At 37.9% G+C, this 18,180-nt stretch overlaps 1 protein-coding gene across 7 annotated transcripts in view; it reads left to right on the forward strand.

Annotated features, from left to right (window-relative positions):
- Positions 1 to 16,864, forward strand: part of cald1a (caldesmon 1a) — a 74,374-nt gene extending 57,510 nt beyond the window's left edge. For 5 of the 7 annotated variants that reach the window (XM_059325637.1, XM_059325641.1, XM_059325642.1 and 2 more), the window contains 7 exons: positions 3,048 to 3,091; positions 3,319 to 3,394; positions 5,063 to 5,203; positions 5,358 to 5,453; positions 8,008 to 8,076; positions 10,573 to 10,609; positions 15,190 to 16,864. In XM_059325637.1, the coding sequence (XP_059181620.1) occupies positions 3,048 to 3,091; positions 3,319 to 3,394; positions 5,063 to 5,203; positions 5,358 to 5,453; positions 8,008 to 8,076; positions 10,573 to 10,609; positions 15,190 to 15,203 (477 nt within the window). In that variant the 3' untranslated portion in view covers positions 15,204 to 16,864. Of the gene's footprint in view, positions 1 to 3,047; positions 3,092 to 3,318; positions 3,395 to 5,062; positions 5,204 to 5,357; positions 5,454 to 8,007; positions 8,077 to 8,364; positions 8,417 to 10,572; positions 10,610 to 15,189 lie in introns of all 7 variants that reach the window. The other 2 variants (XR_009389670.1, XM_059325640.1) reach the window with 2 other exon arrangements.
- The last annotated feature ends 1,316 nt before the right edge of the window (positions 16,865 to 18,180 follow it).

Below are 18,180 nucleotides of genomic sequence, written 5' to 3' on the forward strand. Positions count from 1 at the left end.
GTATCTGCCCTTCCCACCTCGTTCAGCTCTCTGCATGAAGTGTTATCTGACTGAGATGAAGGTGTTCAGAAATAGAAAGAGCCTTGATGAACTAGAGGAGAAATGTGAAAAAAGTCAGCTGCAACTTTTCTGTATTTAATTTCGCAGCTCACTTTAAAATTGTGCTGACACGTTAACCTGTTTGTCACAAGGAGCACTGCAGCCTGAATCAACCCCGTGTGAGCCCCTCCCCGCCTCATCCAAAGATAAATGTTTGTCACGGCGAAGGAACGTTTAATCAACTCAAATGTGAATAAATGTTTCCAGTGTTGCCAAAAGCCAACTCCCACATGCTGAAAATCGAGGGGGATTTTCAGCCAGTGGAGAAAATCTAATTAGTGACAGTTAGCAGTAATATCCATCTGGCCCGTCCCGGTGAGACTCCAGACTAGAGGCTCGGCTCTAATGGTGTGTGAGCTCTGATCGCACTGGAATCGCATTGTTTGTTTGTTTGTTTGTTTGTTTGTGGTCAGTTTTGTAAATAATGCTTAACTGTAATTCTCCACCCTGCTGCACGCCGCTCACAGACGCAGCTCTACTTTGTGGTGATGTTCACTGTAGGTACAGCTGTTCCTGTGTGTGTGTGTGTGTGTGTGTGTGTGTGTGTGTGCGCACATCTGGCTGTCACTTTTCATACAGTACACTCTGTAGTTCTGTATGAATTGTTGCTTTGCAGTGTGTTCCTTATTGTTTTGTTTACCACATCATAATACAGTGTTGGATTTGTTTTTTTCATCATACTGTATATAGAGAGAAGGAACTTTTTTCCCATCTGAGTTATAAGATGAATGTCATGTATGGACAACAACAAAAACAAGTTTTTTTGGGTGATTTGGTGGGAGCAGAACAAACTACATAATGTGATTTATTCTTGACAGATAAAGATTGATACATATCGTCTCAAAATTTGGTAATCAATCTCTTCCAAACATATCACAATGAAAATATAACCATAATTAACAGAGGATTGCGTCTGGAAACATGAATATTCCACCTTTATGGGCAACCGTATATAAACACAACATTAATATATTCACATGATAAAGTTGATATGCAAAGGGTTGGTTACTTACTTAATCCCTAGGTGAATATAATTCCAATATTTACTCTCCTTTTAGCTCTGTTTTGGTCTAAAACAACGTCTGTATAAATATCTGCCTCTTTAGCTTGTAAATGCTCACAAGCTAGCTACATGCTAACTTTGTCTGTTGTTTGGTGCCGGGCAGGTAGTGTCAGTCAGAGCTTTTTCATGTAAAACAGCAAACTTAAAAAGATTTTCCAGCCTGGACCCTATGTTCCTGCGTTTTTATGTCTCAATGACTAATGGGGACAACTACTTTTACCAGCTACAAGGGCAATTGCCTGCCATTAAGGTAAAGGCTGTAAAAGTACTTATTTTTTCTCTGACAGGCTCAGATTGTTATTATAAGTGTCTAACATTATGGAAAGAAGCCTACAGAGAAGGGTTTTCTTTACAACCAGAGTCTGTAAGTGGTAAAAACAGGCACTTTTGCCGGATGTACATTTATGATTGACAATTGCCCCGAGTGACTAGCTGACTCAGTACTGGATTAGTTTTAAAAAATTGTTGTTCCTATTAGTCATCCAGACCCTAAAACATGGAAAAAGGTTCCAGTTTGAAAAATACAGAAGTTTCCCTTTCATGAAAGCATTGAAAATAAACAATAAAGTTACAGTGAGTTGCCAAGATGCTATGATCCCTTTCACATCATCATTGCTGATTGAACATTTTTGATTAATGCACCTTTAAAAACAGTTTTTTCACGACACACTAACAGTCACATAAGTGGAAACCACATTTAAAAAAACGGGCTCATGTTCCAAAAAAAAAAAAAGAAGAACAACAGCATGGAGACCAATTTGGTCTATTGCTCATGTATTTCCTGGTCCATTTATCTGCTTATTTCCGGCACCTGCAGTTCTCTAAAACCAGTCCACAGCCTTTTAAAAACTGCCTGTATATGATTCAGAACATACTACTTTATTTTCTTCATTGTCTTTTGCCGTTATGCGTTTCTTGCCCGAAACTGCCATTTCATGTCTCCTGTTACACTGGAGAAAATATGCCTGGCTATCAGCAATCAGCTCCCAGTGGAACACGCAGTCCTGAAAGCTGCCTGCATGTTATCAGCAGTCAACCAGCATAACTCTGCTCCGTACTGTAGATAAAGCACAGTGTTCTCTGTGAGAGAAGGACAGAGGGACAGAATGAAGGACAGGCTGCTGGGATGCAGGAAAGCGATTAGGGTTAACAGGATTACTGTAACTGCGTTCGGATGGCTACGGCTCTTTAAAACGCATATGAGAATGGGGAATTTCCTGTCGGGGAGTATTTTGGGAACTCCCACATTCGGTAGCAGCCGAAACCGAGCGCAAGGTCCTTTTTTCACAGGGAGAGGGGGAGAGAGCTTTTTCTGCAGTTTCTCCTTTTGTCCATTTAAAGGTTTTTTATAGTGAGCGTCTAAGGAACGCATGCGTTGCCCCCTCTCTCAGCCCGTATATCATAAACAATCCTCTGAGATTCCCACAGTCCAACAGCAGAGAGGAAAAAGTTGCTCTGCCTTTTTTTCTGTCTGTCTGTGTGTGTGTGTGTGTGTGTGTGTGTGTGTGTGTGTGTGTGTGTGTGTGTGTGCATGTCTTTTAGAGCACACAGAGGGAACAATCAGTAACATTGTGTGTTGCTGGTCAGGAGAATCCAGCTCATGGAGCATATGGAGAAAGAGATTATTGAAAATTATTAAAGCTATGAGCCATCTATGGATCAGTAATTAGGTGTGTGTCTACATATTGACTTCTAAACTCATGACTGGATTTTACATTGAAACTAAAGACACAAAAGAAGCATTGAAATCAAAAGGAAGGTTAGGTTTAACATCTGTTTAAAGGCTACTGAAGAGGGAAGAAAAATGTGTTGCAGTGATGTATGCATGTGTGGAACATCACTGCAGTAATTATTAACCTCAAGCTTTAATAACCTTTCTCCGCAGATTGGAGAGAGAGCAGAGTTCCTGAACAAGTCGGCACAGAAGAGGTAAAAACATGTTTTTTCTCCCACTAACAAAGCTTTTAGTGGAGCATGCAAGACTTGCAGTCCTGTTGTGATGAATAGGAAAAATGTAACCCACAGTTTTAATACCCACTTGGGGTTGCAAATGTCTTCTTCTCAAGGCACTAAAGATGAAATGGTTGACCACACTGTGTATAATATCCAAAGTGGTCCCATGCTGTGTGCGCTAACTATTTGCTTCGTCCCAGCAGCACAGTGAAGACGTCTCATTCTCCTGTGGTGTCCAAGATAGACAACAGGCTGGAGCAGTACACCTCCGCTGCTCAGGTAAGTATTTTATTTGGCTGTTTTAATGATGTAGCAGACAGGCAGCAGGGTAGCATCAGTGTGTGTGGCACATGACACGCCCGTAACCTACTTAGTTTAGTTTCTGCGCCATGCAAAAGCTTTCTCCCTGTCCCTAAAGACACAGCTGCATATCAAACATCAAAATGTTCAACTTTCTTTATTCTTGTAATGTGCAGAACAATTACATAGAAGCTGTTGTTGGCAATGAAAATTTTAAGCCTCAGGCACCTTCCAACAATGCTCATTAAATAGATATGAAAGAAAGTAAAAGCAAAATCTGAATATGAGACATAAAGTAGATCAAGTTAAAATATGGTGGTAAAATATAGATAAATAAACAAGACTTTTTGTAGGGATACATATACAAAATCAAAAGAAGAACTGTAGTTAACATTATACATAACATTATACAATTACATATATTTATGTGCACATTTAAAAAAAAAAATTGTAAACCAAATAAAACATTTTTAAAAAGACTATAACCCAAGTAAGAAGTGTTTCTATATCTTCCATGTTTGAAAAAAAAAAAAATATATATATATAGACTAATAAATACTAGAAAATAAATAAAAGAGAAGATGTTGTAACACTAAGATGCATGAGCAGAAAAGTATTTGGTGGTTCAAGTCTTCAGGGAGGCTGTTCCACCAACGTGGAGCATCTAACTTTTGGTTTTATTAAAAGGCCACTCCCAAAAGACCTGAGGGTCCTCGAGGGTTCATAGGATAGAAAGCAAATCAGATAAATAGGCTGGACTAAGACCATTAAGAGCTTTATAAACCAGTAAAATAATCTTAAAATCGATTCAGAGCTTAAGGTATTATGCGGTTCCCAGTTAAAGAGACAATAGAAACAGCCAGGAATGGTCTTCCTGGATGTGGCGTCAACATCATGTGTCAAAATGTAAAGGAACTTTTGAAATCAGGTTTGAGTAACAGGACTCTGAATCGTGAGTTCAGTCACACAGAAAAAACAAATATTAATTTCCCAATCTGATTCCAGTCCGCCTTGTTCACTGCAGAAGTTTGTCATAGGGGTGGGCGATATGGCCCTAAAAGAATATCACGATATTGCAGGCTATTTTTGCCATAACGATATTCTTGACGATATTAGGAAATACTTAAGATATAGAAAATATTATATATACATTTTTTTTAGTCTGTATAAATAAATATAAATCTAAAATGTAGTTTAAAGTGCAAATCTCAACAGTTGCGAAATACAAAAAAAATGACTCCTGACTCTTGAGTATGAACAAATAATAAAAATAGCCATTTAGGCGTTCCAGGGGCATATTTTAATGACATTTTGTAAAGGAGAATAAAGGTTCTTGTATGTTTTATTTAAGGCATCTTATTTTGACAGTCTTCTTGTAAATTCTGGCTGACTGGTAACAGACGCCACTACATCAAGAAGTAGGAACGTTGCCAATATCATGATATGCATTTTTTTTAACCATAAAAAAAAACAAACTAAAATACCAATATTATCGTGAACAATACGATATGGCACACCCCTAGTTTGTCATTGTTATTATTAATACCAAGCTCATGTGAGTGCCTTTTTAGAAGACAGGTACCTGAGCTTGGACCAGAACAGCCGTCCCTGTTAGTCTGCTAGTTTAAGTCCACCGTTTCGTCTCAGCAGAGAGAGAACAAGGAGTCTCGATCACCTCGCTCTGGAGCCGTGGATCTCCCCATGGTTACCGACAGCATCCGAAACATCAAGAGCATGTGGGAGAAAGGCAACGTGTTCGGCTCACCCGGCGGGGGCAGCCAGTTCAAGGTAACAGACGAGGTGGTGGAGGATGTGAAAAAGTTAATGTGTGTGACTGGAGCAGAGAGAGAGAGGGGAAGGAGACCGATTCACTGGCACTTCCTGCTCGGCCTTGTTACTGATGACGACCAGACTTAGCTGACCTTTGACCCTATCCAAACAGGAAGCAGCTGTGATGAAGACAGGCGTGGCGGGTCGCATTAACGACTGGCTGAATAAAACCCCGGAGAGCGGCAAAACACCAGGAGGAAGGCCAACGGTAGGTTGCTGCTACTATCAACTACAGTACATGTACTGTACAGCTCTTCAGAGAAATGATTTTAAAACAGCTACACAGTAAGCTGTGCTTATCGGCCTGCATTATGTATGTGTAGATCTGCATCGAATGTGTGTTTAAGGCCCAGAAAAGTTATTGTTAAGCTTCTTGCTATGGACGATGAGGAGCACACAATTTTCTACCAAACTAAGAACAGATTGGGTTATTTTATAGGAGAGATTTATATATACAGTCATGGAAAAACATAAAAAAACATTAGACCACCCTTGTTTTTTTCAATTTCTTGTTCTTTTTAATACCTGATACAGCTAAATGTACATTTGTTTGGACAAATATGATGATAACAACAAAAATAACTTTAATTTAAGAGCTGATATCAAGACATTTTCCATGGTTTTCTTGATAATAACTGAAACCATTATCAAGAAAACCATGGAAATAATCCACTTGTACTCAGTTGACATACTGAGATTTTTGGTTAGACAGTGATTGTATTTGGATGGGAAGGGGGTATTCTGTTTAATTAAGCCAACATCTGTGTATCATTGTCAGTTAAGTGTGAATATGGTCGGTTAAATAACTTCAAATTAAGAGCTGACTGTACAAATGTTTACCCTGCTGTGAATGTATGAATGTATGTTTACTTTTTGTGAAAAAACACTTAACACATGTTCAAAAAGAAAACCATGAAAATGTCTAGATATCAGCTCTTAAATTATACTCTTATCAGCTAATTTGGTTGTTATCATTATATTTGCCCAAACAAATCTACCTTTAGTTGTACCAGGCATTAAAATGAACAAGAAATTGAAGAAAACAATTTTCTGGTGGTTTGAAGTGGGTGGGACTCAGTCGGAACACTATGATGTCATATACTTTTATGCACCAATCAGGATTCAGCTAAATTTGAATCAGAATCTGATGACAGTTTCTGATGACCAGGCTATTGTTCTGATGGGCCATTATTCTGAAACTCCAGTAGTTTGAAAAACTTCCTACTGGTCCTGTTATCCAGAAAACAAAATCCCACTTTTATGTATTCAGCATATTTCAGAGAAAAGCTGTTGAAGTAAATATCATCTGAAATAGAAAATATATTTCTTTAGGAGTCATAAAACGTCATACATTGATAATTTGTTCGTTATCTGTTAAATTGAGGATTATGTGAATGGAGTCTGGACACTAATAAGGCCAGAGTGTGTGTTTTTTGGAGCAGTAGGCTGTTTCAAGATAACTGGCTGTCATAATATGGGCTTTCGGTCCAAAAGAACATTTAAACTATTGAGGTTTTGGAATAATGGGCTTTTGGACAAATGGGTTCCCATTTAGTGACACAAAACAGCTTTAAATAAGCACATTAATGGATTTTTTAGTGTTAACAACATCTTTAGGTATTATTTTTGAAGAGTCTATTTATTATTAGCTAATTAAGTTTTGAATATTAAATGTTATTTACACAATGTTCATACAGTTATCAGGAATGTTAATTGACGTGTTAATTGATCCTGTGTTTGGATTACAGACACAACTTGACATTATTACAACATTTACTTTGTTTAAAACTCATGTCATGTCATTAATGTAGAGTAGTTGTTATAGGGATTCAGTAGTCAGTTGTGCATGGAAACAATGATCCTGTAACATCTGAGCTGCATTCATTCCAGCAAACACTCATAAACTCTGCCCCGCAGTATTATTATAATGTTTCAATTACTGCTGCTCATGTTGTGTACAGTAGATGTTTTATAATCATTTTCAAATGATGCAGTCATTCAGGTTGAGATAGCATCTGTCTGGCTCCCCCTGGTGGCAGCAAGAGAAAGAACTTCATAAAGTGTCTGAGCTTGTTAGAGTCCACTGCTACATCTGTCATAATATACATATAGAGTGCATGTGGATATTGTTCCCTTGGCGTGAGTTTGGTATACAGTGTCACTTAAGCATTTTATCTTAAGCTTATCATAAGCTTTGCTAGCAGAGTGGGGTTTTTTTCAGTCCTGCTTGTGTGTGTGGCACCGTGCCAGTGTATCATGCCTCTCTTCACTCAAACCCATATTTCACCCAAATATTTATGTTGGAGCTTTCAATGTCACGGATTATGGCTGCTGCTCAAATAGGTAACACACAGCAGGAGAGGCTGAGGATATGAAAGGAAACTTTGAATACAAGTATGTCCAAAACGAGACTGAATATTTCCTTCAGAGTTCAAAAGCCTTTGCCAAGCTTCCCAAACATTTCCGCCCCTGGATTTAACTTTGCATTGTGATGGAGTGTTTTGAAAGAATAGCCTGAGACTCATGGTGAGAGAGCTATTTTCCACTTCCTCCCGACAAGCACCTCTCTGCCTGACAGTGTCTGTCAACCTTTGCTCTCGTTCCTCAGGCTCTCTGTCCTCCTCTGTCATTCCTTCTCCTCTACATCTCAGATACTCTGCCATCGCTGCAAAATGACAACTATTTTCAAATTGACCTACAAATGCCGGGCACTCTGAGCACTGCTGATATGATGCTTTTTCTTCTGTCTGTCTCTCTGACAGGACCTGAAGCCTGTTGACGTCACCAACAAGAGGAGTTTATGGGAAAACAAGGGTGCCTCTCCAACCAAGGTAGCTATTATTCATCTCGTTCACTGGTATTATGATGAGGAATGTGTGATGAGAGTCTCAACCATCTGGGAAAATCCAAGTGAGCATCCAGATGAAGTTTTAACGATGCCAAATTGGTTTGTGGTCTTGAAAGGATTTCCTGTTGGTTTTTCATAGTTTTCCAGATGTCAATCAAGAGAACGTTCTGTTAAAGAGATGGTGTCGGAATATTGAAATAATCTCACCATTTTGACCCTGGTGTCGCAGCAATGGGAGTAACAATCACTTGTGTTTGTTTTTGTTTTAAAGAACTCTCATAGCTAGTTGACCTCACCGTTTAATCTGGAATAAGCCTGGAGAGGTAAACGAGTCATCGTTCAGTTTCTTCACAGAATGACCTCACTCTGCTGTCACACTGTCCACTCTTTGCTCTGTGTTGTTGGCAAAACTGCGCTCTGTTCTGCTGTAGTTGGACACTAGTGCTTATTTTAATTATTACGATAATATCTGAGAGTTTCATTCCTCAGTAGGGCTGTCACAATATCAGATTTTCACCACGCGATTACTGGGGCCAAAAGATCTTTTGATATTATGCTGATATCTATAGAAAATGTGCTATCAGTCAAATTCATCTCTATCTTTGTTTATTGAGCTTTATGTCACTTTTTAGGCGAATGAGTTACACTCAGAAGGGAGGGGGAGAATCTGTAATCATAACTGCACAAAAGTACAAAAAAAGAAGAATGGAAATGATTTAAGGTGCACTGGATTATTTACAAGATATTATCATACAGTCGTGGAAAACATTATTAGACCACCCTTGTTGTCTTCAATTTCTTGTTTTTTTTATGCCTGGTACAACTAAAGGTACATTTGTTTGGACAAAGTTAAAGATAAAAACAACAATAGCTCAAGGAGATTTTAAGAGCTGATATCTAGACATTTTCCGTGTTTTTTTTATAATGATTTTGGTTATTATCAAGAAAACCATGGAAAATGTCTAGATATCAGCTCTTGAATTAAACTCTCATCAGCTATTTTTGCTGTTATCATTATATTTGTCCAAACAAATGTACCTTTAGTTGTACCAGGCATTAAAATGAACAAGAAATTGAAGAAAAAGGGTGGTCTAATAATTGTTTCCATGACTGTATTATCAGCATGATATCTCTCTTTCATTTTTAACCTCTAAAAGGGTTTAAGGGTTAAGGTAAGACCAGTGGACTATTTATATTATTGATATTTGATTGTGGGATATTGATATTATTTGGGATTCCATTGTTTGAATTACTTTTTGTAGGAAATCATTCAAACAGCCGTCCTCTGTTACAAGCTTAAATAAACGCCAATATTTTCTGCTCTAACCCTACCTCTAACTTAACCCTAACAGGCGGGTGAGTTTTAAAAAGTTAAATATCATGATCTAATATGTTATTGTCAGCACTGATATATTGTGACACCTTTTATAGGATGTAATTATCTACATTTTGAGCAATAAACATTTTTCCAAAATGCACATTTAGGTCTGAAACTTGTAAAGCATGTATGCCAAATGTTCAAAGTGCCGTTAAATAAAAGGAACAAAGAGAACATATCAGCTTTTAAGACAATTTTATAGCATTGCACCATTAACTCCATTAACACCCATAACTTGTTAAAGCCGACTCAACAAAATCCAGAAGATTACAGTTCAGTGTAAATTCTGTGTCGTAAAAAAACCCTTTTAGCAGCGCGGCTGTTGTCCAACCGTGGGCTGAATGCTTTTCACACATGGCTGTATCACATCACCGCTCCTTCTTCTGACAACCACAAATCACTACTCTCCGTCCAACTTCACTTGACTTTATAATGCCCTAATGGAGAAACTGTTTACAGCGTTTTTTTTTACAAGTGAGGCGCCTCGCTGAGTTGCACAATGGCAGTTTGACATTATTGAATCACTGTTATCGCCTCACATTTTCAAACACGTCTGCCTAAACCTGACATGAATAAATTGTCTTATCTTAATTTCTATACATAGATAATGCTGTGTTTGTAGAGCTGCTTAGTAGAAGTGAAACCCTGCATTAAAAAGATGTCCGTCCTACCCATTTACTTTAGTATAAACCTTCCTTCCTTGCTTCCTTCCTTCCTTCCTACCCTGGCAATAGTGTGTTCCTGCAGCCAGCAGCTGCAGTGCAGACCGGAGGCTGTGGTCCGCCACAGTGAGCGTTTGGGTTGGAGGGCACCAGGCGGTGGTCTGCACTGACGTAAAAAGGGCCCTGGACAGGAAAGGTAGCGGTTAGCGACATGTCATTAGCTAACCATGCTATGTTGTGATGTCAGGGAAGGCTAGATGATCAGGATAATGATCAGTGAAGGAGATCTGGATAAGTTCAAGAGTCTGTATAGGTGGAAGTTTAAGATCAGAAGTGGTTCTAAGCACTCGCTGCTTCGCTTGGAGGCTTTGCAGGTGTGTTTTGATAACTTTCTGTCACCTTTGCTCCCTTGTTACCTTCCTGTTTTCATGTCTTGCAGGTGGCAGGCAGAGGGGAGACCAAATCAGTCGCCAATGGTGAGTTTTTACAAGACACCAGACCTGTCAGCCTGTAACTGCAGAGCTTGTGAATGTGTGTGAGAAAACATACAAATGGTCAGGCAGGCATGTATGCTGCAGTTGTAGGGTGAACTTGTGGCTCCAAAATGTTAAATGATGAAATACCACATTGTTCTGAAAAAAGGCCACGGTGCCTTTTTTTAATTTATCAAATTGGTTTACAAACCAAAAGACAAGGGGGTTTTCTCAAGCCATAGAGGAGTTTAATCCTTTAGTTGAAGTAAAAACATGGCAATGACCAAAACTAAAACCAGAAATAAGCTTTTATAAGCATGTGGGGAGCCTACTTGCTGACAGAATCAGTTTAAAGGGAAGGACAGAGATTGTAGACAGACATTTGACTTTGAAACTTTTATTGCCCTCTGTCAAGTCTTTTCTGAGCCAGGAGCTACACTAGATATTCCCCCAAAGATTCCACTGATATCCACGGTTTTATTGATAAGGTCGTGTGGTAGCATCCACACAGGCGATATTTCCCAAGTATTTCTGAAGACAGAGCTTTCTGCTTATCTAAACTGCTAAGCAAATTAAACACACACACACATTCAGATGATTCTCAAATAAGCTGAAACAACATCACCAAACAAGCTGATCATCCCAATTCAGGGCAGGCTGCAAACACCAGCTAGCATCTTGTCACAGCTAACTAGATAGCTAGCTAGGTAGCCACAGTTTTATTTCATAGCTAGCTGGCCACAGTTTTATTTCAATTTTTCATTGTCTGATGGCCAAAAAATTAAATAAATAATTAAAGTATGGAGAGGAGGGGGTGCAAAAGACAAACTCCAAGAAGTAAACAAAGACAGTACATATAGGATAGGAAATGAGGGAACAGTAAAAGTTTAGATTAAGCAAAACTTAAATTTTTTTGCTGTTTGACTGACAGTTTTGTTCATTGTTAAAATGTAATTGCCGTGGGATGAAGTTGGTTCAATGTTTTAAAAAACTAAAACAAACTTTGCTTTATTAAATTACTTTTGCCATGTTTCTGTAGCTTTGGTTGCTACATTTCTCTGGGGTAACGTTAGCTTCAGTGTAGTAAAGTTCCATTTAAAGTAGAGTAACAGAGCTTTTCTCACTGCGCTTTACAACTAGTTTGCCCAACACTGTCAATATCCTTTCAGTTGTCTGAACCAGGGGTGCATTAACATCACTGGAGGCCTCTGGGCTACAGAACTTTATGAGGGCCCCCATCCCTAAGTGGTTGACACACTATATTGTATGTACCAATGTATACCATTAACTTTGTGCATTTCACTTTTGTGAATGAGCCAACATATACTCATATACATATAGTCATCCCCCCCCCCACACACACACACACACACACACTTAGGAAGAACTATTTCATAGGCTATGCAATAAATCAAACATATTGTAATCAAATAACTGATTCTTCTCTGTGCCATTTATTTATCTAATGCATGTAGGCCTAACATTAACTATGCACATTTCATTTTCAACTATATGTCGTTGTCTTGCCTGACGCTTTGTGTGCTGTCTAAGCTGCATGTTGGATATAGTATATGGTGTGATTTTGTTACCTTGTATCAACTCAGTGTCGCACCATCCCCATCACTTTTACCACCAGATGTCACTGTATTGCAGCGTCATGTGCGTTATGGTCGAGTGTTCATTAGCCTACATAATTATTCTCAATTTTTAGAGGCCCAGGCTTTAGCCCAGGTTATTAATGCACCCCTGGTCTCAACCCACCAGTATCTAATGCAGTGAAAAGCACATGATCCCTCACCGGCTTCCCGCCAGCAAACATTTCCAATTGTGTCTGTCAGAACAAATGTCCCAGAACCTTTACAAGATGGTTATTTTTTCAGAGACTGAAAGGTGTGGTGTTAATTATGTCATCTTGTCACTGGCTCTTTGATTTATACGACACCATGTGTCACAAAATAACGACCCTGTCGTAGCCCACCCTGCAGCCTTTTCCAGTTTGATGTTTGGCCTTTTGCACCACAGCGTCTCAGGATGCCACTTAAACATTGCTTGCTATTTTAAAATCAGATCTGAGTGCAGCCAACTCATCCTTTTGTTCTCTCAGCAGGCGTTAGAGGGGGTCTGGCCTTGAGGGATTCTGTACGTGTCTGTGTTGGTTGTTCAGGGCACAGCATCACGCGCACAGACACACACACCAGTTTCACCCCTGTAAACCCACTCAACAGCCATCTTGACACCACTCAAACCTTTCAGCGTTTCCACTCATGTGCACGTCCACTTGTGCTACTCAGACCACAAGCCTGCCTCTCGTGCTAGAAGTGTTAGAGTCGGTGTTCCTGCCAGGCTGGTTTGTCACATTAATAGCTGGCATGTTGGAGATTAGCACACCATCACAGTGTGACTCAGTGGATGACAGAGGCTTTGTATAGATTTTGTAGCTGGCTGCAGGACCGTACGGACATTTGACACCAGACTGGACCACATGTGAGTTAGCAGCCTCACACTCTCCACATGCTTGGCTCTAATAGAGAACTTCCAAAATAATGGTCACCCTTTTAGAGAGTTGAGTGCCTGGCTTTGTTGAAATTAGAACTTTTAAGTAAGACCTTGATTTTTGGCCTCTTGATTCAAAATTAAATTCATACAAAAGAATCCCTCTTAATCTTCACTTATGATCCAGTAGGAGCGTGTGGCGGTGTCTGTATCTGCAGAGACTCTGCCCTCTGCCTGTTTTTTACACTTTTTCTTTTCATTTTGCTGTGTTAAGGACACCAGACTATGAAAATAGTGGCCACAGTGCCAAAAAAACCCACAAATTTAATGAATCAAAATAGCAAGCAGACAAAACTTGTTTCCAACATAAGAGTAAATCTAGGGTTTGTCTTCAGTCTTGCTGAGCAAGGGAGGAGGGGCCAGGTTTGAATCTTGTGTTAACAGTTTCTGCATAGTGTGCCTTTAAAAAGGAGTTTGAGAATGACCAACAGACAAAGGGACGTCTGCAGGCTGCTAGCATGAATTAAAGTAAAGTGTCAAAATGGATATTTGCGAGTATGATTTTGGGTTCTGTCTGGGTGAAGCTAAAGTGGGGCAAGCAACACCGTCTATTAGATCTGTCAATCAAGCAAATACACTTAAAATGTCCCTCTCAAAGTTGTTGTCTTGTTAATGGAATAACAACTTTATGAATTTTGACCCAAAAACAAAATAAGTAAAACTATTTTTGATTCCTTGTTTAAAACGTAAAAGTACTTGAGAAGTGCTGAAGGAAAGTTGTTCTGATGTCCATAAAAATCTTCCTAAAACTGCTGTAAAATACTATATATTCATATTACATTCCACTTTCATTGTGTTAATTTTTAGCAACTTCAATTTTGATCATAACGAACAAATATTTATTATTTTTATACATTTTAACGCTTTAAATCTCTGTTTATTTACATTATGCTTTTTCTGAAAAACAACATAAATTGAATTATTTCCTGTATAATTACCTCTAGGGGGAATTTGTTTTCACAGTCTGGCATATGTCAGTGATTAACAACATGATAAGTAATACATTGATTTTGATGAACAGCATCAAACACTGCAGCGCTCCATTATACAGCAGCTATGCCCCGAGTGGTAAGAAAATGGCTCAGTCTGGTTTAAAATAGTAAAAACTACAATTTTGAGGGCTTTGACTGAAAGCCTGATGTAACAGAATGCATGAATTTATGCTGTGCTGGCTGTTGGTTTTCAATGGGGACATTTTTGTCCTTAAGGGTCTGGGTGTCTCCTAGGGCTGGGTGATATGACGATATAAAAAAGATATCGATATATTTTTAAATGTGATATGAAATTAGACCATATCGCATATATCCATATAGTTCAAAATGTTTTTCTGTCTTTATATATAAATGCTGCCCTTACTAGGGTTTGCCATATTTGGTTATTTTGTAATGTTTGTTATTCTTTTCTCCAGGCCAGGAATAATTGTCTTTTTTATTTGCGGAACGACTGGATTTATTTTAAAATATTGAATGTTCTTTTATTTTATTTTTTCATAAATGGGTGCATAGGGTTTAGAAAACAAAACTATCAGTAACCAGTAAAAAGATTGGCCTGTTTTTTTTCATAGGCTATTTTTATTTAAGACGTTTTTTTTATTTAAATGTGCACTTTATGGAGCTTTTTATTTTTATTTATTTACTGTTATACAGTATTTATGTTCACTTCAATAAATTATTTCAATAAAACTACTTGTGACATGTCATATTTGGCTTTGACTGAACATTTGTTCTCACTTTGCGATAAAAATATCAGGATATAAATTGTATATCAATATTCAGCCTAACTATATCAGGATATGACTCTCGGTCCATATCACCCAGCCCTATTGTCTCCATTTTGTGTACAAAGTTTATTAAAAAGCCAGAAATGTCCCTTGTGAGTCCTAAGGGTAAACTGCACATTGACTGCAGTTAACTGCATGAGGTGTTTGTTACTTGGTTGATCCCTGTGTGTCAGAAGGTCAGACTTATTAACCCTCACCTGTCTGCAGACTGTTAAAGCCTCTGATGGACTCGTTTTGTGTTTCTCACCAGGTATGGGCCACTAATGTCTTGAAGGAGCCACTAAAGCTGGGGACCACGACAATCCAAGACTCTTCCTTTGACTTTGTCTTAAGAACCAAATAATGATCACACTCACGAGAGGGACCCCACGAAAACGGAGGGACAGGAGAGACGCTGTCCAAGCACTGTACCCAAACAGCATCATATTTTTGTACGGTTGCCACGTATAGTGCCTTTGCACATTGATTTTTGCTTTCTAAAAGAAACAAAATGCTGTGAAATTTGGACATCTGTAATTACTAATAATGACTTTTTTTACAATCCTGCCAGGAAGAAAAAAACAAAAACAAATTGAATTTAGATTTATCTGTTGTACTCCATGCCGACAGAGTAGAAAAAATTCTGAGAGATGGGTGAAATCAGTTCTCTCCCTCTTACAGTACATTTTCCATCTCTTTTTTTATTTATATTTAAAGCAAAAGCTTCACACATTGCTATTTTATTCAACGTTCACCAGTTCAGGATAGAAATATAAGCACTTCTAGAATTTAGCTGATTTCACTTTTATTATGTCTTACCAATAGTGCAGCAATGGTCTGAGTAATATATGTTAGCACATGTGATGTTTTGAATATCATACTGTATCTTATATAACATCTTTATACTCATAACAAAAGGTATTTTTGCTTTTTTTGTTTTGTTTTGTATCCAGAAACTATTCACCCACAGGTGATCACGGTGGTGATAGGAGTGTTGAATATTCAGAAGGCCATTATGACTTTTATTATCCTTTATGTCATTTTATTTATGTTTTAATGTGTTTTGTCCTTTTCCATTTCTAGCTGTTTTGTAGCTTTTTGTACCTGTTTGATCACTTTAAAATCTTCAGACATTCCTCTTAAAAAAAAAAAAAAAAGCAGCTGCACATGGTGCCTTCGCTGTATGTTTTACAATGTAGGAAATCTGGAAACCAACCTGTTTTTTTATTCTACCTTAACTTCAACTAACTTCTTCATTGCCTCTATGCACACTCTTATGCTCAGCGATCATTTTCTAATTGAGGGCATACAAATTAAAATCAGGGTGCCTACGCATATAGCAGATAATAGTACAATACAAGGATATTTACCACTATGTAAGTCTTCTGGCCTTATGATTGCAATGAAACCATTTATGACAGCTGAGGTACAGTACATGATAGCCTCAAAGCAACTCAGTATGATATTGTGATTTTCATGTTTATTTCTTTATGACATGGTCTTAAGTAGCACATTCCCTTTCATAGTTTTGGCACGGCACAAGCTTTGATAATATGAACTGTTTGCCAGGGCATTAAATTGATCCATCTTACTGCTCAGAAATCTGACAATCACATTCCATGGCTCCTGAAAAGAGCAGGGGAGCTGGACCAAAACATTTTAAGTGTGATTTAATGTGACATTTACGTTGTTGTTTTTTTAAAATTCAGTGGTTTCATAATGCCGTATTGTTTTTTTTTTTTTTACAACCTTGTGTCCATTTTATGTTTTTTAAGTTCTTTCATGTTTAACCAGACACTTGTTTGTGTAGCGCGAAGCCTATGCAAAACACACTATCTGTAGCCTCTTTAAACACTCCCAATGTCATAGTGGGCAGTTTCCAACTGGATGAATGTTTTAAACATTGTACGCTTCACTCAACAACAACAATAAAGACATTGAGGTATTCCACATTGTCAAGTTTCTGTCCATAACTCCATCATTCTAGTCGACCACATCATATACTTATTGTTGCACAGTGTGTTAAAACAAGGGGCTTTTTATACTCTTTTCTTTTCCTGACCACCGATCATTTGTTTTGAAAAAAAATCATTTTTCTTTTCTTTTTATCCATCAGTAGTTTAGTTGTAATTTTAACATTTAATTTCCCTGTGCACATTTCCAAATTTCCTCATGCTAGCTTAACTTAAAAATACCAGTGGTGGAAGAAGTTTTCAGAGCCTTTATTTGAGTACAAGTACTAATACTACAGTGAAAATACAGTAATCCACTAGAATTAAATGTAACAAGTAAATATAAAATGTTTTCTGTCAGTGTTTTACTATTATATACAGTCATGGAAAAAGTTATTAGACCACCCTTGTCTTTTTTTATTTCTTGTTCATTTTAATGTCTGGTACAACTAAAGGTACATTTGTTTGGACAAATATAATGATAACAAAAAAAACTGATAAGAAGAATTTAAGAGCTGATATCTAGAGAATTTCCATGGTTTTCTTGATAATAACCAAAATCATTGTCACACTCCAGTATCTCAAGGGCATTAGTTGAGTAAATGTACTTAGTCAGTTGAACAGACTGGTAGAGCACCACCTGCTGGCAACAGGAGTAAGAGTGATGTTTGTGGTATTTAGTATGTAGAAATAAATTTATGGATTAGGGCTGCTGTTGTGGACCATTATTCTATAATGTATGGCCAGTGGCTGGTAGAATTGTTTTAAAAGTGTGTTTGATTGTGCTTACACTGCAAAAAAGACAACTTGTATTTTTTGGCCTAAAACAGTGATTTCATTTGGTAAAACTTGGAAATATAAATTACTGACATTTACGGCAATAATGTAAGTTAGCAGAACAAAGGAAGCCAGTTGTATGCTCAAAAACAAGTTTGTGAGTTGTTGTTGTTACTTATATCTTTAAGTTGGGGTTCAAAACAAGGGACAATAGTTCTGCTAACTCTTATTTCTTTGTTGTGAAATTCGGTCATTAGCGAAAGCTAGCGGCTAACTGATGCTAGCGGCGCTGCTTGTTACGGCTACAAGAGTAGCCATTAGCGTATCAATGCTAACTCAAAATTGTGGTCACATTAGCTGACATTTCATGTGTTACAATTGTGCCAGAGAAATTCAGAGTTGAGCAAACTCATAAACAAAACTTATCATATTTAGTTTAATTGTCCAACTTAAAATTTTAGCGAAGTTTGTTGCCTTGAAATTTTGAGTTCACCCAACTTTTCTTTTTTTGCAGTGTAGTTGTTTCGAGAACC

This window comes from Centropristis striata, chromosome 22 (genome assembly GCF_030273125.1).
Source record: "Centropristis striata isolate RG_2023a ecotype Rhode Island chromosome 22, C.striata_1.0, whole genome shotgun sequence".
NCBI lineage: Eukaryota > Metazoa > Chordata > Actinopteri > Perciformes > Serranidae > Centropristis > Centropristis striata.